The sequence below is a fragment of the Pimephales promelas genome, chromosome 1 (assembly GCF_988280905.1).
Source record: "Pimephales promelas chromosome 1, fPimPro1.hap1.1, whole genome shotgun sequence".
In the NCBI taxonomy this organism is placed as follows: Eukaryota; Metazoa; Chordata; class Actinopteri; order Cypriniformes; family Leuciscidae; genus Pimephales; species Pimephales promelas.
This window is the reverse complement of record NC_142769.1, coordinates 49032272-49057052: the sequence shown is the minus strand read 5'-3', so window position 1 is coordinate 49057052 and position 24781 is coordinate 49032272. Positions and strand designations below refer to the sequence as shown.

The 24781-nt window shown below is 38.3% G+C and overlaps 2 protein-coding genes across 3 annotated transcripts in view; one reads left to right on the top strand and one right to left on the bottom strand.

Annotated features, from left to right (window-relative positions):
* The window catches only part of nlgn2a (neuroligin 2a), a 291636-nt gene extending 274414 nt beyond the window's left edge, over positions 1-17222 (bottom strand). For both annotated transcript variants that reach the window (XM_039658240.2, XM_039658239.2), the window contains exon 1: positions 17204-17222. The gene's annotated coding sequence lies outside the window, so the exon portion shown is untranslated. The remainder of the gene's footprint in view (positions 1-17203) is intronic.
* Positions 17223-17630: 408 nt separating this feature from the next.
* On the top strand, positions 17631-24391 carry tmem256 (transmembrane protein 256). Its single transcript, XM_039658260.2, has 4 exons — positions 17631-17792; positions 17961-17998; positions 18914-18994; positions 23922-24391. The coding sequence occupies exons 1-4, from the start codon at positions 17711-17713 to the stop codon at positions 24063-24065; spliced, it is 345 nt and encodes a 114-aa protein (XP_039514194.1). The 5' UTR covers positions 17631-17710; the 3' UTR covers positions 24066-24391.
* The last annotated feature ends 390 nt before the right edge of the window (positions 24392-24781 follow it).

Sequence of the window (24781 nt, the reverse complement as noted above, 5' to 3'; positions counted from 1 at the left end):
TTACATTTCGAATTAATAATTGTTCCTAGATTAACAAAACCTGCAGCTCTCGTTGACTGAAATCCTATTGTAAATTTAATCCTCTGATCATTCGGAGTTCGGACTTGTTGTTTCTTTTACTGTCTATGGTTGTTTCCAGCCGTTTCGGCGCATGACATACGTCACTCACGACCACACATTAGCGATTGGCTATGGCAGATCGTGAGTGACTCTGGGCAGATCCAATAGATTTGAACTTTAATAGTGAACCCGCCTACAAGGAAGGAAACGTTTCTCAATTAAGGGAGGCCAGACTCTATGTACAAATGAAATGAACTAGAGTCTGGTTGAACCAGGCTAGTAAATTCCTTCTATCTTTGGAGACGACGAACAGAGCATTTCGTTAAGCTGTAAATATCGTTAATAAAAATAAAGTACTTTACTTTCTTAAAACACATGGTGGTCATGGTTTAGCAGTGCCTTTGTCTTTCTTTGTTTTTGTTTTGAAGTAACGTTACACGTCTGCAGTATTATTGTTCTTGAGTTTCATCAATGGTCATTTAGCTGCTTTTCTGATGCTTTTCTAAACGCATCATATTATCAATACAGATTGTTTAGTGGTAAGATTAGACCGTAGTCATTTATCTTGTCAGTTTGCTTGTTTTAACAAGAGAAATAGTCGACTTTCACTAATAACACAAAACAGTTAACTCACCAATATATCCATATGAAGACGTTGTTCTGCAGGTTCGTCGTCGTCTTTATCAACTCGCTCGCTCTGGCTCGAATATGTAAGGCTTGATGGACAAGTCTTCTGTTGTTGACATTTTATTAACGTGTGAATAAAAATGTTCTTTGAAAGTATCGCATATAATCGTATATCTCTAATCAAACTACAATAATGGCCGAACGTGGGGAGTTGAACTGACCGTGAACCAGGGGCGAAAATTTCATCAAAATGTTGGGGGGGACAATAAACATAACAATTCTCAAGAGCAAATTTTGAAGGGGACACCAATAATACAGGCAAAAAAATACAGAGGAAAGCCTTACTACTATTATTAGTGTAGCATGGAGATCATTTCATTATACTTCTTAAAATTTCTTTCTGGTTTAAGCCAGCTGTTTACATACTCTCCTTGTTATGTACAATTAAATACAATCGTTGCTGAGTCTGCGGTCTGAAAACTTTACCTCAGAGCATCCGTTAACTGAATGAATTGAGAATCTCACCTGAAAAATCCAATAACATTGCAATTGTCATTCAAGCAGCTGATTTCTGTAAATAAATGCAAAACTACATGTATAATGCAGCATAGGGCGAAGTCAGGATCCGTCAGCACCGATTTAAGACAAAAATAATTTAAATTGTATAGAAAACTACGTAAATGGCGCTCTGTGGCGCAGCAGGGTTTTGAACACGGTCCTGAGCCGTTGCTGGGCGCCGCGGACAGACGCCGAACGGCGCCGCCGGTGTGTGTACACTCATAGAGAATATTGTGTTCGAATTTTAAAGACGTGGCGCTGCGTGACGCGCCGCTACGCTTCTCGTCCGGTGTGCGACCTACTTTACTGGAGTAGTTCCACAACTATTCAAACACTATGTTTTTCTCTCCCGCCACCGGAATGTGTGTGTCTGAGGTAAAAGGGACGGAGGCGGTGGACCAACGCACTGTGAGGCAAGGGAGGGGGGTCTCAAAATGTTTAGTAAGCTTTTTTCGTAATTGCCCCGTTTGCATTTGTGTTATTTTATTTCTTAATTATTTTAAGAATATATCATCATTACATTATTTACAATACACATATTTTAATGTTTTTTTTGGCGGGGGACAACCCTCAGATAGGGGGGGGGTCCTGACCCCCCCGCGATTTCCGCCTATGCCGTGAACTCATCGACCTGGAGAGCGGGCGGGGTGTGACGCATCTCCTTTTTATTTAAAGGGGCCGCTTTGAAACGGGTCGCTCACAGACGCACATCAGAAAAGGGGCCTGTGGAGCTATAATAATGAGGAATTCAGACCTAAGCATTGCAGTTATGCTTTATATAGACCACAAATGTATGATTTATATGTAAAAATGAATGATTTAAAAGCATGATATGTACCCTTTTATAATATATGTTGTAACTTGTATCATAAATTGCATTGAATGGTTGATAATGGATGGAGCCGATCCCTGACGGCCACTGGACCTCGAGGGCTGGAGTCGCCCACCCGTAAGGTTGAAGACGAGACCGTTATTGGTTTATTGATCTGACTGAACTCGTGCTGCTGTATGAGAACTACACTGTAAACGGAGCTGGATATTGCCATTAACATTTAATAATTGATGATCTTTACAACAGAACTGAATCATCACTGAACTGACTTCAGATGAACAACAGCCGAAATGCATCATTTTCCTGTTATCACTGCTGATCTTTAAAGTGTTATATAAATAAAGGTGACATGACTTGACAGTACAGCAGTGTAAAAATAGATTAGAAATGTATATGCCTCGATTGTAGGACACTTAGACATATCATAAATGCAGCATATTCAATTTTGTTTCCCTGATTGTATATAACTCAAAAATATTGATGACTTTGGCTTTTTCATAGCATAATAGGGTAATGTATCCTTGGAGAAACGACTCGTAAAATGCAGAATACCGGTATATAAAAAATTACTTTTTGATATGTTTTACTTAAAGGAGTAGTTCACTTTTGCTGATAATTTACTCACCCCCATGTCATCCAAGATGTCCATGTCTTTCTTTCTTCAGTTGAAAAGAAATTAAGGTTTTTGATGAAAACATTCCAGGATTTTTCTCCATATAATGGACTTCAATGGGGACCAAACGGTTCAAGGTCCAAATGAGTGTTTCAGTGCAGCTTCAAAGGGCTTTAAACGATTAAATGAATAAGTGTCTTATCAAGCGAAACGATCGCTCGTTTAATAAATAAATAACAACGTTTAAGTTTTATAAGCTCAAATGCTCGCCTCGCTCTGTTCTGTGATGCGCGTTCGTGACTCTCCTGTTCAAAATGAACAAATCTTTTTTCGAGTCATGACTCGAAGGGTCCTAAATAAGACCCTTATTTATCGTCTGGTGTCGTTTAAAACCCTTTGAACAGTTTGCACTGAAACTCTCATTTGGACCTTGACCCGTTTGGTTCCCATTGAAGTCCATTATATGGAGAAAATCCTGGAATGTTTTCATCAAAAACCTTAATTTCTTTTCGACTGAAGAAAGAAAGACATGGACATCTTGGATGAACTACTCCTTTAAAGATGCTCAATCAAAAGATCATAATATTTTGGATGAATAGGGGAATTTTTAATTGCAAACAATCCTAAGGTATTTCTAAGCAGGTAAAGCCGGTTCGTCACTGAACTTTTCCAAACGGAGCTGGTGGATAAATCCTGTCAATTTGCATGAATTGCCTTTGAAGCCGGATGGTGATCATGAGTCTAATGAGCTTTGCTAATTACTGTGCTGATCACTGTCCCTATCTTTTTCTTGCCGTCTCTAACATCTTTCTATTTCACACTTTGACTGCTAGCACACTTTGTGCAAGCGGTGCATTCCCGTGCTTAGATCAGAGTAGGCTACATTACTTGAATCTCCGATGCACTTGGCCTTAATCTCCAGCATAATTTAAATGGTGAAGACCAGGTTTTACAGGGAAGGTTCATTTTTAAAAAACAAATTTTCATAAACCATCTAAACCTCCCTAACATATCGTCTTACTTACAAAGCCTCTGGGGCAAATGTTAAGGTTGTTTTCTTCCAATAAGATCTCCAATTAGCTTATAAGGCTTCCAATATTGCATTACAGTAAGCATTCGTTTCTGTTTCGACGAGTTGAGGGATGAAAAAGGATGAAAAGGATTTTCTGTTGTAATTAAAGAGATAGTTCCCCCAAAAATGAAAAATACGTCATTAATTACTCTCAAACGCGTAAGACTTTCGTTCATCTTCAGAACACAAATGAAGATCTTTTTGATTAAATCTGAGAGATGTCAGTCCCTCCATTGACAGTCTACGCAACTACCACTTCGACGCTTCCAAAAGTTTATAAAGATTGTAAAACTAATCCATATGAATTGAGCGGTTTACTCCTAATTTTCTAAAGAGACTCGATCACTTTATTTACATTTACATTTGGCAGACGCTTTTATCCAAAGTGACTTGCATTGCATTTCAAGGTACACATTTACATTCTTATCAGCTTTCAGAATCGAAGGAATGCCATGACCTTGGCATTGCCAGGGCCAACGCTCTACTGTTTGAGATACAGGAAAGCATACTTTATATGAGATGAACAGATTGGATTTAGGCTTTAACCCTCTAGGTGCCACAGTGAAGATGAGGCACTGAATAAAACGGTCGATTTTGTCAAATTGGGCGTCAAATTTCGTTCGACCTCCCCTCCACTGGATGGCAGACATGTCATAATTAATCCCCGACTCAAAAAATGTCATGTTTCTATACAAAATGTTCGAGATGCTCTTTGAGAGATCAAAATTAAGAGCTTCAACCCATGAACTGCTCGTCGAACAAAGAAAAAGCATTGATTTGTACCAGGACAATAAAGAGGGCTCAAACATCTTTTTAGTTGAGGCCACCCTTAAAATATTCTTGTTTGCCGTAACCCGACCGACCCTGTCAATTTAGGGCCGACCCAATTTTTTATTTTTTTTCCCTTTTAGTCCGACCGACTTGCCGGTTGTAACTTGCGTTCAGACCGACCGACCGATTTTTTTTTTTTTTACTCTTCAAACGACTAATTCAAATCCATAAAATGATATTTTAGTTAGTATTGTGAAAGTTGCTTATGTCTACAAACGTAGGCTACGTTCTTTCTTTTAAATAAAAACCCGTGGCGTCATAGTCATCTGATTATGTTTACACGATTGGTTTACCCGTGTCACACTGTCTATAAGGCTTATACGTTCGCTTCGTTTCATTCAGTGTTCCCGCTTGGTAAACCCGGTATTAAATGGGCTGAATATCAACCATTTCTATATAGGCTATAATAATAATATTAAACAATTTGTCTGATGCAATTTTGCTATTCCCAGTCCAGAAGAGAGAGAGCGATCTCTCACCCGGAGCCACAGCGCGAACAACATGACAGCCCTGCTTAATGAGTGACAATGAGGACAGAACGTGGTTACCTACACTTTAGATCTGGGATATTATTCTAATTGTATTTTAGATTTCCACTTTCAAAGATTATAAAAAGATATTTGAGATGAAACCATTACAGACGCATTCTGTCTATAGCGCAACTTCCTTCCCTTCACAGCGTTGCGCTGTCATTTCTTCCTAAAACCCAAACGTACCGTTAGAATCAGCACGATCGGTAATTGTTGTAAAATGCAGTCTGTACTGTTGCTAAACTGCGTACGGGTTCAATCATTAAAAGAGCTATTAAAAGCACAAAAGTCTGCGCAAGAGACGCTGTTCACAAGGTGATGCGTGCTCCGAAATGCACTGCAACGGGACAAGAAAAGTAGGCTATAGCCTCATTTTGGGCTTCATGTGCGCAGCTAAACTATCAAATATACATAAAATCTAAAATGACCTGCTCTGAGATTCATTTAAACACAGTTTATGTCTTAAATGGATGTGAATAGTTGGGAGGATATGGTGGTGCATCAGTCATCTGTTAGATCCGCACTCGGTCTTAAAGGGGCAGTAATCTAATAAACATGTGACGATTGAGCCAGTAATGGGAATCAAACACAACAAAAGGCAGAGAAAAATCACTCGCAGCTTTTGAATTATTAACTTAAACTTTAATAAGCATTAATCTAACTATGATAAACCATGCAGTGTCATTTTACATTTGATTTACTAAATTAAATTTCTTTTCAGACAGCGCAACACACTTAACTGAAAAGTAGCTAATTTTAGACCTTTCTGAAATTAAAGCACTGTGTATATAGGCTAATTTGTATCTTTGTTTAATTGTATTCTTTGTTTCACCATGTGTTTGTACTTGTTTTTGCTTATATCTCATGTATTTGGGGAAAAAAAAGCCTGCACACTGCTGCATAACAAATACAGTAGATATTTATTCATTTTGTGACTGGCCTAAAAACGTAACCGGTTGTAGGTTGCAATAACACCTAGTGGTGGATGCACAGTTTGAAGACCCAGTCAGTGACGTCACAGTATGCAATTAAAAAAAAAAAAAAAAAAAAAAATTCATGATCACCATGACCAAAATTTTACTTTTTTTTTACACTGAATCATGGAAAAAAAAAATATAGACCAACCTACCGACCCTTTTTTTTTTAAAAAAAATTGCTGTTACTGCAAACCAAAATATTTTTAAGGATGGCCTGAGTCTCAGTCTACATTAAATTATCAATGGTGTTTTAGGATCCCAAACAATTATTTTAATAATGTAATAATGATTTATATAATTATTCCTATGACGTAAAGCTTATAAATGTACTATATAAATGAAAATGAATATTTCAAAAGTAGCCTATATTTTAGTCTACATTACACTATAATATAGGAAAATTAAAATACTTTTGTCCTTATTTCTTCACTTGCAAGAAATAAACCCTTGAGCTTGTATTTAGGAGAAAACACCAGATGACCATGATGATCGTGTGAGCAAAGTGCACACGTTTCTTTAATTCACCCAGCACTAACGGGATGCCTATTCTTAAAGTCTTGTGCTGTTTTATAAAGGCAAATATCCATATCATGGTTTCGATTTTAGTTCGTTGGCAAAATATAACGCTAGAGACCTATGTTAGATTATACATTTTACATCTCATATGTGTTGGGAAAAGGGCGAAGAGACGTCGGCAAAAGGCGGATTCGAACTCTCTTCGTCCGAAACACTCAAAAGAGATGAAACTTTCGCATTGCTCCACTGTGTGTATCTTCGTCCTCCATCGCGCCTATAAGTCATGTGATCTGAGTTGGTGGCGTCCGCCTGAGTTGACGTCACTTTTTAATGACTATGACTCGCATTTACTGGGGAATATCCGATTTGTCTGCTTACATGGCACACGCAAATACACATAGCTATCCGATTTATTACCACATGTGAATGAGGCCTGAATCCAATCTGAGAAAATTGGAATCCACTCGGATCTGTGCCCAAAAAAAAAATCGGATTTGGGTCACTTGAACCATGCAGCGTAAATCGGGCCTTATTTACATATAAACATTCATCAACTCAGAGTTGTTGTGATACACAGAAACTAAACCATGTTGGCAATGGCAATAGGCTCCATTTTAAAGGGTTAGTTCACCTAAAATTTTAAGTTTAGGTTATTCTTTCTTCTGTTTAACACAAAAGAAGATATATTATAAACATTTTATATGTATGCATGTAGCGTAGAATAGACCAACGCCACTTTTGCGTCATCGAAGGGTAACGCCCCCTTTTGGGGGAAAACACCTCTATACTGTCTATGGGAAAACAAACGGATTCCCATGAGAACAGAACTCGCACTAGATCTGCAAAGTTTCTTGATAGCAAAAATGGCACAAACTTAAAGAAGCTAACGTTACTGAATACGGGGTTACAGAGGTTTCCCTTTGAAATGGTCGAAAACTGGATTAATGTGATTCCACGAGATAGTGGTAACGTTAGATGTCTGAATAGTCCATATTTGGCCGCTGTGTGGGGTCATTAATCCAGTTTTCGACCATTTCAAAGGGAAACCTCTGTAACCCCGTATTCAGTAACGTTAGCTTCTTTAAGTTTGTGCCATTTTTGCTATGAAGAAACTTTGCAGATCTAGTGCGAGTTCTGTTCTCATGGGAATCCGTTTGTTTTCCCATAGACAGTATAGAGGTGTTTTCCCCCAAAAGGGGGCGTTACCCTTCGATGACGCAAAAGTGGCGTTGGTCTATAGAGGAACAGAAGCAATTCCTCACAGAACCAACACTATTCATAATTCAATGGGGTCCAAAACAACATTGCAGCCCATTTTAATAGTTTGGACCAAAAAAAAAATAGCATAAATAATACAATTATTTCCAACAAAAGAAAGTATGTCATGAAAGCTGAACTCAGCAGTGCAAATATTAGCAGTGAGCAAGATTCAGAAGCCACTATCCAAGGAGACAGTCAATGGATTCATCAGCTTCGTTTCCCACCACTGAAGTTCAAGAAACAGAAGTTGGTGTGGTATTAAGCTCAAAGCCCAGAGTCAGAAACACAGCCAAGTATCCATCAACAGCTTGATCCCTGCTGATAACCGGTATCTTCTCTTGCTCTGACACTCCCTGACTTGGCAAAAGTAAGAGTTAGAGAAACTCACAGTGCATCCTCAAGCCCTCAATTCCCACACAACCCGGAAAAAGCTGATCTCAGACCAAAGTTACGCCAATCATACACCGTGTGCTAAAACAATCCGCTGATTCGGAATCAGCAATTGGCGCCATGTTGTTTCTTCTGCAGAACTCATGCGGTTCTCCCTCTCAAACCTGCTGTTACTGGAGGTCAGGGTTTTCTCCAGAACTCTGCACGGGCTCTTTATAATTTAACAGCATACAGGGGAGCTGCTTCCACACACCTGCCGCACTCACACACACACACACAGAGCGAGCGAGAGCCTCATTCTTGATCTATTATTGAAGTTCTGTATTTGAGAAAGCTGTCTATGTTGAAGGATGAAGATTTATGCGTGCGTCGTGAAACTCACAATCCCGAGGCTGTCTTGCAAAGGCTGAATATATTTCACATGTTGTTGCACATGACAGTAAGCACTCGTTAAAACAGAATTCATGCATGTGCTCAATGTTCATACACTCTTAAGGGCCGTACACACCGCGACGAATATCGGCCAGCGTTTTTTAAATAGGTATTTTTGTGTTCACACACCAAAGATATATATACACTAGGTGTCGCCTTGGCTACGGCGGCTCATTAGAACGAATGCGTCAATAGAGCCGCCATCTTGGAACAGGGGAGTTCCTCCACTTTAATGCATCAGCGTCAATGTAAACAAAGGTCTAACGGATATAAAATCACCATAAATCGTCACGATTTTCTCGGTTTTTGGTTCGTTCCAACGGTCAGGCATGTATTTATCATTGATTCCAGAAAAAATGAAAAAAATATACTTATATTTTTTAAAAACATTCTTCCTAGTTCATATTTCATTCGTGTGAACATCATACACAGCACAAAAGTCCATTCATTAATCTGAATGCAGAGATAGCAGCGTTACATAGCTACTTCCTATGACGAGACCCCTGTTCCAAGATGGCGGCGGTTTTGAAAAATAGAATGAAAAATAAAAGAGGTAATTGCAACTTTTAATCTCACAGTTCTTTCTCTAAATCAAATCTCACAGAATTGTGTGATATAAAGTCAGAATTGTGTGATATAACGTCGCAATTGCATGATATAAAGTCAGGATTGCGAGATATAAAGTCAGGATTGCGAGATATAAAGACAGAATTGTGAGATATAGTGAGAATTGCGTGATATAAAGTCAGAATTGCGTGATATAAAGTCAGAATTGTGTGATATAACGTCAGAATTGTGTGATATAAAGTCAGAATTGCGAGATATAAAGTCAGAATTGTGTGATATAAAGTCAGAATTGTGTGATATAAAGTCAGAATTGTGTGATAGTCAGAATTGCGTGTTATAAAGTCAGAATTGCGAGATATAAAGTCAGAATTGTGTGATATAAAGTCAGAATTGTGTGATATAAAGTCAGAATTGCGAGATATAAAGTCAGAATTGCGAGATATAAAGTCAGAATTGCGAGATATAAAGTCAGAATTGCGTGTTATAAAGTCAGAATTGCGAGACAAAGTCAGAATTGTGAGATAAGTCAGAATTGCGAGTTATAAAGTCAGAATTGCGAGATATAAAGTCAGAATTGTGAGATATAAAGTCAGAATTGCGTGATATAAAGTCAGGATTGCGAGATATAAAGTCAGAATTGCGAGATATAAAGTCAGTATTGCGAGATATAAAGTCAGAATTGCGAGAAATAAAGTCAGAATTGCGAAATATAAAGTCAGAATTGCGTGATATAAAGTCAGAATTGCGTGATATAAAGTCAGTATTGCGAGTTATAAAGTCAGAATTGCGAGATATAAAGTCAGAATTGCGAGATATAAAGTCCGAATTGCGAGATATAAAGTCCGAATTGCGAGATATAAAGTCAGAATCACGTGATATAAAGTCAGAATTGCGAGATATAAAGTCAGAATTGTGATATATAAAGTCAGAATTGTGAGATATAAAGTCAGAATTGTGAGATATAAAGTCAGAATTACGTGATATAAAGTCAGAATTGTGAGATATAAAGTCAGAATTGTGATATAAAGTCAGAATTGTGAGATATAAAGTCAGAATTGCGAGATATAAAGTCAGAATTGCGAGATATAGTCAGAATTGCGAGATATAAAGTCAGAAGAATTGCGTGATATAAAGTCAGAATTGCGAGATATAAAGTCAGAATTGCGTGATATAAAGTCAGAATTGCGAGATATAAAGTCAGAATTGCGTGATATAAAGTCAGAATTGCGAGATATAAAGTCAGAATTGCGAGATATAAAGTCAGAAGAATTGCGTGATATAAAGTCAGAATTGCGAGATATAAAGTCAGAAGAATTGCGTGATATAAAGTCAGAATTGCGAGATATAAAGTCAGAATTGCGTGATATAAAGTCAGAATTGCGAGATATAAAGTCAGAATTGCGAGATATAAAGTCAGAATTGCGAGATAGAAAGTCAGAATTGCGAGATATAAAGTCAGAATTGCGTGATATAAAGTCAGAATTGCGTGATATAAAGTCAGAATTGCGTGATATAAAGTCAGAATTGCGTGATATAAAGTCAGAATTGCGAGATATAAAGTCAGAATTGCGAGATATAAAGTCAGAATTGCGAGATATAAAGTCCGAATTGCGAGATATAGTCAGAATTGCGAGATATAAAGTCAGAATTGCGAGATATAAAGTCAGAATTGCGAGATATAAAGTCAGAATTGCAAGATATAAAGTCAGTATTGCGAGATATAAAGTCAGAATTGCGAGAAATAAAGTCAGAATTGCGAAATATAAAGTCAGAATTGCGTGATATAAAGTCAGAATTGCGTGATATAAAGTCAGTATTGCGAGTTATAAAGTCAGAATTGCGAGATATAAAGTCAGAATTGCGAGATATAAAGTCCGAATTGCGAGATATAAAGTCCGAATTGCGAGATATAAAGTCAGAATCACGTGATATAAAGTCAGAATTGCGAGATATAAAGTCAGAATTGTGAGATATAAAGTCAGAATTGTGAGATATAAAGTCAGAATTACGTGATATAAAGTCAGAATTGTGAGATATAAAGTCAGAATTGTGATATAAAGTCAGAATTGTGAGATATAAAGTCAGAATTGCGAGATATAAAGTCAGAATTGCGAGATATAAAGTAAGAATTGCGAGATATAAAGTCAGAATTGTGAGATATAAAGTCAGAATTGTGAGATATAAAGTCAGAATTGTGAGATATAAAGTCAGAATTGCGAGATATAAAGTCAGAATTGCGAGATATAAAGTCAGAATTGCGAGATATAAAGTCAGAATTGCGAGATATAAAGTCAGAATTGCGAGATATAAAGTCAGAATTGTGAGATATAAAGTCAGAATTGTGAGATATAAAGTCAGAATTGTGAGATATAAAGTCAGAATTGCGTGATATAAAGTCAGGATTGTGAGATATAAAGTCAGAATTGTGAGATATAAAGTCAGAATTGTGAGATATAAAGTCAGAATTGTGAGATATAAAGTCAGAATTGTGAGATATAAAGTCAGAATTGCGAGATATAAAGTCAGAATTGTGAGAAATAAAGTCAGAATTGCGTGATATAAAGTCAGGATTGCGAGATATAAAGTCCGAATTGCGAGATATAAAGTCAGAATTGCGAGATATAAAGTCAGTATTGCGTGATATAAAGTCAGAATTGCGAGATATAAAGTCAGAATTGCGTGATATAAAGTCAGAATTGCGAGATATAAAGTCCGAATTGCGAGATATAAAGTCAGAATTGCGAGATATAAAGTCAGAATTGCGAGATATAAAGTCAAAATTGCGAGATATAGTCAGTATTGCGTGATATAAAGTCAGAATTGCGAGATATAAAGTCAGAATTGCGTGATATAAAGTCAGAATTGCGAGATATAAAGTCCGAATTGCGAGATATAAAGTCAGAATTGCGAGATATAAAGTCAGAATTGCGAGATATAAAGTCAAAATTGCGAGATATAAAGTCAGTATTGCGTGATATAAAGTCAGAATTGCGAGATATAAAGTCAGAATTGCGTGATATAAAGTCAGGATTGCGAGATATAAAGTCAGGATTGCGAGATATAAAGACAGAATTGTGAGATATAGTGAGAATTGCGTGATATAAAGTCAGAATTGCGTGATATAAAGTCAGAATTGTGTGATATAAAGTCAGAATTGTGTGATATAAAGTCAGAATTGCGAGATATAAAGTCAGAATTGTGTGATATAAAGTCAGAATTGTGTGATATAAAGTCAGAATTGCGAGATATAAAGTCAGAAGAATTGCGTGATATAAAGTCAGAATTGCGAGATATAAAGTCAGAATTGCGTGATATAAAGTCAGAATTGCGAGATATAAAGTCAGAATTGCGAGATATAAAGTCAGAATTGCGAGATATAAAGTCAGAATTGCGAGATATAAAGTCAGAATTGCGAGATATAAAGTCAGAATTGCGTGATATAAAGTCAGAATTGCAAGATATAAAGTCAGAATTGCGTGATATAAAGTCAGAATTGCGAGTTATAAAGTCAGAATTGCGAGATATAAAGTCAGAATTGCGAGATATAAAGTCAGAATTGCGTGATATAAAGTCAGTATTGCGAGTTATAAAGTCAGAATTGCGTGATATAAAGTCAGTATTGCGAGTTATAAAGTCAGAATTGCGAGATATAAAGTCAGTATTGTGAGATATAAAGTCCGAATTGCGAGATATAAAGTCAGAATTGCGAGATATAAAGTCCGAATTGCGAGATATAGTCAGAATTGCGAGATATAAAGTCAGAATTGCGAGATATAAAGTCCGAATTGCGAGATATAAAGTCAGAATTACGTGATATAAAGTCAGAATTGTGAGATATAAAGTCAGAATTGCGAGATATAAAGTCAGAATTGCGAGATATAAAGTCAGAATTGTGAGATATAAAGTCAGAATTACGTGATATAAAGTCAGAATTGCGAGATATAAAGTCAGAATTGTGATATAAAGTCAGAATTGTGAGATATAAAGTCAGAATTGCGAGATATAAAGTCAGAATTGCGAGATATAAAGTCAGAATTGTGAGATATAAAGTCAGAATTGTGAGATATAAAGTCAGAATTGTGAGATATAAAGTCAGAATTGTGAGATATAAAGTCAGAATTGCGAGATATAGTCAGAATTGTGAGATATAAAGTCAGAATTGCGAGATATAAAGTCAGAATTGTGAGATATAAAGTCAGAATTGCGAGATATAAAGTCAGAATTCTGAGAAATAAAGTCAGAATTGCGTGATATAAAGTCAGGATTGCGAGATATAAAGTCCGAATTGCGAGATATAAAGTCCGAATTGCGAGATATAAAGTCAGTATTGCGTGATATAAAGTCAGAATTGCGAGATATAAAGTCAGAATTGCGAGATATAAAGTCAGAATTGCGAGATATAAAGTCCGAATTGCGAGATATAAAGTCAGAATTGCGAGATATAAAGTCAGAATTGCGAGATATAAAGTCAGAATTGTGAGATATAAAGTCAGAATTGCGAGATATAAAGTCAGAATTGCGAGATATAAAGTCCGAATTGTGAGATATAAAGTCAGAATTGTGAGATATAAAGTCAGGATTGTGAGATATAAAGTCCGAATTGCGAGATATAAAGTCAGAATTGCGAGATATAAAGTCAGTATTGCGTGATATAAAGTCCGAATTGCGAGATATAAAGTCAGAATTGCGAGATATAAAGTCAGAATTGCGAGATATAAAGTCAGAATTGTGAGATATAAAGTCAGAATTGCGAGATATAAAGTCAGAATTGCGAGATATAAAGTCCGAATTGTGAGATATAAAGTCAGAATTGTGAGATATAAAGTCAGGATTGTGAGATATAAAGTCCGAATTGCGAGATATAAAGTCAGAATTGCGAGATATAAAGTCAGTATTGCGTGATATAAAGTCAGAATTGCGAGATATAAAGTCAGAATTGCGAGATATAAAGTCAGAATTGCGAGATATAAAGTCAGAATTGCGTGATATAAAGTCAGAATTGCGAGATATAAAGTCAGAATTGCGAGATATAAAGTCAGGATTGCGTGATATAAAGTCAGGATTGCGAGATATAAAGTCCGAATTGCGAGATATAAAGTCAGAATTGCGAGATATAAAGTCAGTATTGCGTGATATAAAGTCAGAATTGCGAGATATAAAGTCAGAATTGCGAGATATAAAGTCAGAATTGCGAGATATAAAGTCCGAATTGCGAGATATAAAGTCAGAATTGCGAGATATAAAGTCAGAATTGCGAGATATAAAGTCAGAATTGCGAGATATAAAGTCAGAATTGTGTGATATAAAGTCAGAATTTTGTGTGATATAAAGTTAGAATTGTGAGAAATAAAGTCGCAATTGGGAGATATAAAGTCAGAATTACGAGATATAAAGTCAGAATTGTGTCTTATTATCTCAGAATTGCGACTTTATTTCTCACAATTCTGTCTTCATATCTTGCAATTGTGAGACAAAAAGTCGCAATTATTTTATTTTTTTACTTAGTGGCGGAAACAAGCTTCCATACTCTTGTGCCCGACGCAAGTCTAAAAGGGGTTGGTCTGAAGTAGCTTCATTATTCATAGGTGTGGTTTGGGCGTAACATGAAATAAACCAATCAGAGCGTCATCCAACATACCCTTTAAAAGCAAGGGCGCATGTTGCATGGCGGATTGTTATTATAATGGCGGGTTATTATCCACAAGTTTCCTACGCCCCATGAGGCCTTGCGTCAAAAGTGGGCGCGTCTTCCGGTTGGAAGTAAACAAAGCGCGATTTGACATGCTTGACACTCGTTCATTCAACAGTTGACAGTCATTCAAGTTATAACGATCCAAACTAGCTAACGATGTGGGAACACAACCTCAACGAAATTCAAAAGGGTGAAATAACAGTACCTTTACCCTCCGCAGTAGTTGGTTGGGAGTATTATAATAACATTATTAATAATCAATACTCATCAAGGCATGGTGACAGACAGTTGTGCGAGCTGACAAACAATTAAAATAAAAAATACACACTTAGTCATTGTGCTTTGGAGTTTATTCAAAATTATAAATGAATGTGCTGCTTGAATACATTAACTGGCACATTTGGTATTCTGTCAACACAGGCTTTGATCCTGAGTTTAGGTGTAACATCAGTAGCGAACAGCCAATCACATGCTGAGAGAGTTTATAGAATATTAAGAATTTAAACAAATGTACACAGGAAGATTCGCCGTCTTTTGGGAGGTGATGGAAACAGTCGTTGGCAGGATCACTGATTTCGTTTTCAGCTTATGTTCACAACAATCACGTTTAAGCCACTGAATTAGTTTAGTCCGGTTATACATACAACCGCGAACAGCACATGTTGTCCCTGAGCTCCGTAACGACATCTCTCATAAAGATTTGCGTCTTTAAATAGTAAAATAATTCTACGAAAAACAACTAGCCTCTTCGCTAACTAACAAACAAAATATCATTGGAATGCTACTTCCGCCGCGTCACCGGAAGTTTCACCCACTTTATGTTTTACAGGAGCGCCCCTCAGAAACTTGTGGATAATGTTTACGGCGAAACACGCCTCCATTTTGCGCCGACCCGCCCAGGAATCGCAAGTTCATTCCCTAGTTTACCGGCGTGTGTCTTTGGAGGGAAAAGCCCGCTTTGCGCGGGTGCAAAATAGGAATGATACATGCGTCAGTGGACTAAGTCATTTGCACTGGGTGCAAGATAGGGCCCTCTGAGTTTTTACCAAACAAAAACGACCTTCCCAGTTGAGGATAAAACCTAGCGAACACACGGACAGTCAGCGGGAGGAATTGCTTCAATGAAAACTGCTGTTTGGTTTAGAAAGCCTTGACAGAGACAGCCAGTGCATCAAGTGCATGCGGTTTTAATGCTGGTATTCTTCATGGTTGTGCTTGTCATTTCATCTAAACAGGGCAAGCGAGAAAACAAAGCCTTTTTGCTGGAACAGACTGCCTCTTAATGTAGACTGAAACACTGTACAACTCCCTGCCCGACTTCCTCGCTCCCATACGCGCACAGCCTATTAAGAGAACTGTACAGTACATGACAGTGCAGGATTTGCCAAGCAATGCAAACTAGCACAGACAACAAGCACACAAATATCATCTTATATTCCAGCACTGTCAAAGAGGTTTATCTACGAGTGGATTTGCCCACATTTTGGGCACCAGATTTCCCCACTAGGACAGTAAAATAGAAATCACCTACTGTGCATCACGGGGTGCAGGCCGAAAGAGGCGAGTGGCTTATAAAACATTTTGTAGAAACTGTTTGTGTGAGTGTAATGTTTAGGGGATAGCTGCTATCTCAACTGTTGGTTTCTGTTTTATAGGAGTAATCTATCTTTCGGTTGCAAATCTTAATCATTAAACACCCTTTTGATATTAAAAAAGCAGAGTAAAAAATGCTATTCTTTTCTGGTGAGTTTGTCAGCTGTGTTACAGTATGCCACTACACACACAGATTAAGTGATACTTTCAGTGAGTCAAATATTCAATGTTTATTGGTCTATTCTGTTCTGCATACTTAATTATTTTGTGTTCATTACAAATTTGGACCAAAGCTTTTTACTCAAGGACGGGATTTTAAAAAAATCTACACAAGCTTAACCAACAGTCAAAGTAAAACAGCGCCCCTCACTGGACACTAAAAGCCCGCGTGTTTGATTCACTGCACTGAGAAATGTAAACAAACTTAAAAATGGTCTTTATTCCCCAAACAGGAGCACAGAGGAAATAAAATAGAATTGTTTTGTACCTATTACTACTAAAGTATAATTGGGTTTAAAGCATTATGATTAGAATTGCACAAACACGTCTTGTGTAAAATATATTAAATGTGCACGAACCTATATAAACCAGAGGAATTAGATTTAATAACCTTTTTGAAGTGAAATGGCGGTTTATTAATAATTCATACGAACCACATTATGCAGTGCAGTGGCTGTCGGCGTTCAAGGTAGATAACTTGTTTGATGAAACAGTGAATGGGAGTCACTGCATTCGCTTGTTGTGGTTTCAAAACGAATATGGGGTTACACATCTAAAAGGAACAAATATTTTTTTTTTAAATAAATAAATTAAATTAAAACAACTTAAGTGTTTCCCTGACCTTGACGGAAATTCGCGTCGTGTAATATTTTACACAAACTAATTATAATTCAATTGTATCTGTTGTACTTACAATATCGTATAATGCGTTTGATCTTGATCACCGTAATGAACCTGGGTGTCACCCAGTGGGTGATGATAAGCGCATGGATAAGAGTTATCGGAAGGACTCACGTGATGTGCAACTGTGCAGTTGGACGCCATCTTGGCTCAACGCACGTAGTTCCGAGTGAATAGCGTCACTCTTCCTGTTAGATCCGTAATGACCCCCAGTTTCCTGTATGTTTTGACATTAGTTGTTCCCAGGTTATTCTGGAGTCATGAACGCTGCTTCAGTGGTCCAGAGGCTGGCAGGAATATCTGGAGCTCTTGCAGTCGCAGCAGGTGCTTATGGAGCTCACGGTAAGTGTCCTTTCTGGGAGATTGTGTTTTGCTTGGCTGACTGGACTCTTCAGACTATTGACTGCTGCGTTATGAAGATTGCCTGACTGTGCGCACATTACTTGGACTGACATTGCCCCAAAGTTTTAAGCTTTTCTGCTACTCTTGCGTGTGTTTGTTTCTGGACAGGCTTCCGACACAGTGAAGCGAGTGAATACCAGAGAGAGGTGAGTGTTTGGCTATTTATGTTCTGTGTCACATTGTGCATATTGCATAAATTAAAACAAACAAACGGGTTTATGGTGTACGGTTTTGTCTATTTGGTATAAAATCATGCTTTTGTCAATCATGATTTTGACACAATTTTGACGTCAAAACTGTAAAATATGTTATTTGTCACAATTATTGACAAACTTTTGTTGACTCATAATTACAACTTGGTATTTCATCATTTTGATATTTTGATAAATAATTTAAATTATTCCTTATAATTTCAAGTATATCTTTATAAACTTTTATCTCATAATAATGACTAAAAACTATCTTATTTTTTTTAATCTAATTTATTATATTTATCTTATAATTTAAACTTTATTTATTTGGCTATTTATGTACCGTGTCTTTGTCACGTGTTCATCTTGCAATTGTTACTAAAAAAAATCTAGTTTATTCATTGTGTACTGTAAGGACTTGGGTATGCCCATTTCTGCCACATAAGAAAAAAATACTTTGGTGAATCACAATTATGATGTAAAAAGTCGACATTATGATAAATAATCTTTAGGTAAGTAAAAACTGATATTTTTATATTTTATTTCAATTATGCCTTGATATAATTATACCTAAGTATATCCTTTTAATTTTATTTCATAATTATAACTTTTTATCTGATAATTATGACTTGGTATTTTATAATCTCAATATATGTCATATTTATGATTTACCAAAGCATGTTTTTTTTTTTTTTTTTTTTTTCGTGCTGGTTGCTGGGGTAATTCTTAAAAGATAATTGTTGTTCTCTATGTACCTCACATTATAACAGCTGAGGCATCATTATAAATGTGATGCATTATTTTATAGTTATTATTCAGGACAAGGTGCAACACAACATAATGACATTTCTGTTCTTTTTGTGTCTTCAGTTGTTTGAAACCGCAAACAAGTACCACTTCTACCACAGTCTGGCGTTGTTAGGAGCGGCTCGCTGTGGGAAACCAGCTCTGGTAAACGCACCTCTCATTCTTATATAACATAAACAGTTTCAGCTACTTATTATAACTACTGATATCATTCAGATATAGATAAAAATGGAGTCACCTAGCTGTATAAAAGTGTCCTAAATGTATCTGAATTCATCTTATATATTTTATCCCTTATGTCTTTTATACCTGTGAAAGATATGGCTCTCTGGTTTATTTGATTGTGATTTTTTTTTTTCCAATGAAATATTATCTAATGATTCTAATCTGCATAATTGACAGTTGTCTCAGGAAACCGATTTCCTAATAGAGGTTTAATTTCTCGTTATATCCGTATGTGGTCTCATGTTTCTTACGTTATTAAATAATAGATGACTCAAATCAATGTTATGTCCATTTATTCATTTATATGCCAAGTAGCCTTGCAAAAAGTCAGTTTTATTATAATATAAAATAAAGGGTGGATACAAGCCCCCTGCACTTTGTTATTCTGTGATAATAAATAAATAAAAATCATAACTCCCCTCTTTTCTGTGAAACAACAAAACACAAATAATTTCATCAAAATTCATGGTTACTTTTGAATAGTTATAATGATATAAATTCTGACACCTGTCATCATATTTGCTTTGTGACCATGTCTGCATACATTATCAATCTATTGAACCACCACAGCTTATGCTTGCTACACAATCCTAAATGTCATAGATCTCTTAATCTCGGGTACGACATGAATGTAGACTGTGCGATAATGACAGTAACTTACATTGGCCGTAGCATGAGAGACATGAAACAACAAGACGTATGACGGAGACCGGTGTCTGCGCGCGAGAGAAACTGTATGCCTTACCGTACGTTCACACCGCCGGCGGCGAGAGCGGCAAAATTCGCTCTTGCCGCTCTGTTAACGACGCCGTGGAAAGATTCGTGGATGCTCTGACGTAGATCGAATGTGTGATCTTTTTTAAAACGGTATTTAAAGGGGCCTCAAAGCAAACAAGCATGTCAGTCGTTATTTTTGCAGAAAATTGATCGATGGAAATAACTTTAAAATTATAGTGACATGTTTGCTAACGAAATAAACAAATTAAAAGCCATACGTGTGTGGTGTGGCTTGAGTGTTCATGGTTAAGTGCTATTATAATTTGCTTTCTCGCTAAAAAAAAGTGTTCTAGCACGAAAATCTTGCCTATAAATAGTGTTGCGCGCCCTCTTATCAAATTCAAATTATCAACCTCCTCTATTTTGCTTGGGAACTAATGTGGCTGGAACCAAAGTTTACAGGACTGCGTTCTCTGGGATTCTCTTAAACGGAGCACTTCCACATTCCGATTGTTGCCGCCGAACCGCGTCATTGCTTATTACCATAAAGTTGAACTGATTTCAACTCTGCTCGCCGTCCGAAACGCGCCGCTCTCGCCGGAGCTCGCCGCCGGCTCTCAATGAAAATGAATGACTTCCGGCCACTTTGACGCTCTCGCCGGTGAACTTACAGTTAGATCCACCGATTAGGATCCACGACCACAGAAATCACTCGCCACGATTGGTCAAATCTCACTTGGGATGACCCAATATCATATAATGTGTTCCGGGCATGAAGCAGAGTTTGTATTAAGAATTGAATGAGCATCATAAAGGCCAATTTATACTTCTGCTTAGGGTGCGCGCAGTAGGTACGGCGTAGCATACGCACAGAAGCGTACCATACCGCGTACCCTTCGCCGTAGCCTGACACGCGCCTCCTCAAAAATGTAACTACACATCGCGATGACGCGGACCGCAAGATTGGTGATTGGTCGGCTTGTTAGCATCGCATTTCCTCCTACACATTTCCGCACGTACCTTCTCACGCATTTCCGCACGTACCATCTCCTCCGACGTCTTTTCTCATTTATGCCTTTTAGTTTTAGTAATTTCACTAAAATTAACTTTTTTTTCTTTCAGTCGCCATTGCTTGTAGTAACCTAGCCGCGAGGAATCTAAACACAGTGGAACATTAAAACCCTCCGCCGCCGACTAGTGTTTTGGAGCAGTACTGCAGAGCAACCAAGACCTGAGCGCAGAAGTATAAATAGAGCATCACAGTCCCGCCCACAGCCGGTGACGGAAGTAAAAATTCAATACAATTTCTCCATTGACATTTGAGATATAAGCCATAAAAAACGTAACCATACGTAGTAGACGTAAAACCAGCTTCGGCTGTACTAACCGATTGCAAGTTCATGGGGCACTAACCTTGTTTTAAGATAAATGCCTTTTATTCGCGATGTATTGGATAAGTACTTCATTACCCACAATCCTGAACAATCCCGCAGTGATGCATCTGATTGGTGGAAGTCGTGTCATGTGTCTGAAACCCCGCGAAGGTACGTCAAGACTGAAGATCGCGTAATGACGTAGGGCTAAGTTCATTGGTCGCACTTCTGAGACGCCCCCGCGCCATTGGATGTCCAGTTGCTCATAGAAGCCAATGAGCGAGCCAGATACTCAATGTTTTAGCATGTGCATCAGTAAATCGAGGAAAAAGAGTTTCCCTGCACATTCACTATATAAAATTCACTGGAGGAAAAAGTTCACACGGCCGTCGTCAGATTTGGAAGTCACTCAAAAGGCTCTTTCACGGTGGCTTTTAGTCGACTTCAGTGAGGCGCGGTGGTTTATGGGAGGAGTAGTTCCTTTGCTCGGAAATGAAAATATGTACACAGGCTTGTACCTTTGACTTTTTTGTGATTTTTTTTTCTCTTAGACTTAGACTTAGACTTAGACTTATCTTTATTAATCCTTAGGGATGACTCCCAAAAGGAAATTGAAAATTCCAGCAGCAGTTTTAGCAAGAAAAGAGAAGGAGAATAAACAGAAGACAGTACAAACAACAAAATTAACAATAATAATAATAGTAAAAAAAAAACCAACAAAAGAAAAAAAGACCATAAAAAAGTGTAAGTATTGAGTCCAGTATTAAAGTGCTAGAGCGATAAAGTGACCAGGCATTAATGCAAGTCCAGATAGATATATATGTATTTATATATATTGTCCTATCGTCCTCTCTACCCTATTTCCTCCTCCCCCCTAATGAGGAGTTGTAGAGTCTGATGGCATGAGGAACAAAAGAGTCCTTCAGTCTGTTTGTCCGGCACTTGGGAAGGAGCAGCCGTCCACTGAACCGGCTCCTCTGGTTGCTGATGATGGTGTGCAGGGGGTGGCTGGCATTATTAATAATGTCCAGCAGTTTGTCCAGTATCCTTCTCTCTGCCACCATCACCATTGAATCCAGTTTCATGCCGATCACAGAGCCGGCCCGCCTGATCAGTTTATCCAGCCTATTGGTGTCCTTCTTGGATATGCTGCCCCCCCAGCACACCACAGTGTAGAAGAGGACACTGGTAACCACAGACTGATAAAACATACACAGCAATTTGCTGCAGATGTTAAAAGAGCGCAGTCTCCTCAGGAAATACAGCCTGCTCTGTGTCTTCCTGTACAGATGGCTTGTGTGTGTTGTCCAGTCCAGTTTGTTATCCAGCCACAATCCAAGGTATTTGTATGATTTGACTGCCTGCACCTCAACTCCTTCCAGCAGGACCGGTTGCGGATCTGATCTGGACCTCCCAAAGTCAACGACCAGCTCCTTTGTCTTAGTGGTGTTGAGCTGTAGGCAGTTAGTGCGACACCAGAGAGCAAAGTCCCCCACCAGACTCCTATACTCCTCCTCCCTATCACCCTTAATGCACCCAACAATGGCTGTGTCATCTGCATACCTCTGTATATGACACAGCTCCGAGTTGTAACAAAAGTCCGAGGTGTACAGGGTGAAGAGAAGAGGGGCCAGCACTGTTCCCTGAGGGGCTCCAGTGCTACTGACCACGGTGTCAGACATGATGACCTTCAGCCTGACATACTGTGGCCTGTCCGTGAGGTAATCTCTGATCCAGTCTACCAGAAAGTGGTCCACTCCCATCCTGATCAGTTTGTCCCGAAGTATGGGTGGCTGGATGGTATTGAAGGCACTGGAGAAGTCCAAAAAAAGTATCCTCACTGTGCCTTTCCCTTATCCAGATGGGAGTGGATCCGATGTAACATGTAAAGGATGACATCCTCCACACCAACCTTTGGCTGGTATGCAAACTGTAGGCGTGCTGCACCTGGGGTCTGAGGAGGCTGAGGAGGAGCCGCTCAAATGTCTTCATCAGGTGTGAAGTGAGTGCCACCGGTCGAAAGTCATTCAGCTCGCTTGGCCTGTTCTTCTTGGGAACTGGAACGATGCAGGATGTCTTCCAGAGGGTAGGCACTCTCCCTAGCTGTAGGCTGAGGTTGAAGATCCGCTGGAGCGGATCTTCGTTTTTTCACTCGAAATGATTGTATGCTTATGAGTTCAGCCGTAGCTGGTTATCCTCAGACATGCTCTAATACTCTTTAGATATGGATTTTACACAATGTCAATGGGAAAAATGAATGGGAAATTTACTTCCGGCACCAGCGCTCTCTCGGGCTGTGGGCGGGACTGTGATGCTCTATTGGCCTTAAAGCTACACTGTGTGATTTTTACCCCCATCTAGCGGTGAAAAGGTATATGACCATCCGGTGAATATTAGTTTCTGTTCCTCTCAGTTCCGATTTCGTTTTAACTCCTACGGTGGCCAATGTAGTCCAAGATTAACATGACTTCCAGTTCAACCTCGTCCATGAGTGTTAACTCAAACGTAAACCCGAAAAGCGAAGCTTGAATTAACGGGTATGTCCCTCAACATGGCGACCGACATTAAAAGCCCTTACCCTTATGTATTTTCAATGGCATATTATACACTCACGGGAATACTTTATTACTTGAACGAAGTAAATATACATTAATGAGAACATATATTTTTGAATGAACTAAGTGTTTTTAGCTAAGAATAAACTAAAAGAGTTACACAGGAAGCAATCACTTAAATAACTCTTGTTTCTCCTCCAGGCGGGTGCAGTCCTCCTCACGGGCATGGGCTGCTTCTGTGGGCCGCTCTACCACCAGGCCTTCACCAACGACCCCAGCCTCAGCAAGCTGGCCCCGATCGGAGGCTCGTTGCTCATCGTGGGCTGGGCTGCAATGGCTCTTTGAACCCTATGTTTATGCATTAGATGATGTTTTGTCATTTGAACAAGAGAAAGAGGAGATATGGGGTTGCTGAGGGAGAAAAAGGGTGGAGAATTTCACATTTTATCTAAAACCCTTTTCACTCACGTCTGGAAAGTGATGATAAGGCCTTGAGATCAAACATAACTCTTTTATTGTCACAGGCATCTTTATTTTGTCAGCATGGCGGAAAAAAAAAAAAAAAACTTTTGAGAAGCTTTCCTTATTACCGTGAATGAGTCACACTCTGTCTTGAAAGCGTTTGTACATGTTTCCTTTGTTTGAACAAATAAAGCTGTCTGAGAAGTTGATTGCCAGTCTGACCTTCTGATACTGGAGGAAATGTCTCTCTCTCTCTCTCTATCTCTCTCAGGTCATCCATCTCAATAGCTATGTATGACATCCAGTGTCCAAACTTCTCTTTATTCAAATATAAAGTGAAATCCAATGAGGTTTTAATTCCAGGGCTTGTCACTGAGTCGGGAACCTTTGAAAATGACTTTATAAATCCTCAGGTCAATTTGCAAGGGCAGCTTCATAAGCCAACTCTATCGCGGAGAGAGGCTTCTATTGATGCGACACGTCTCAATAAAGTGATCACACCACTCGTAAAACCCTCATTAACTCCAGCTATTAGAAGACCCGTGCAGATCAGGGCAAGGCAATCAAACCACTTTAGTCTCTAGAATAAGAATAAGAAA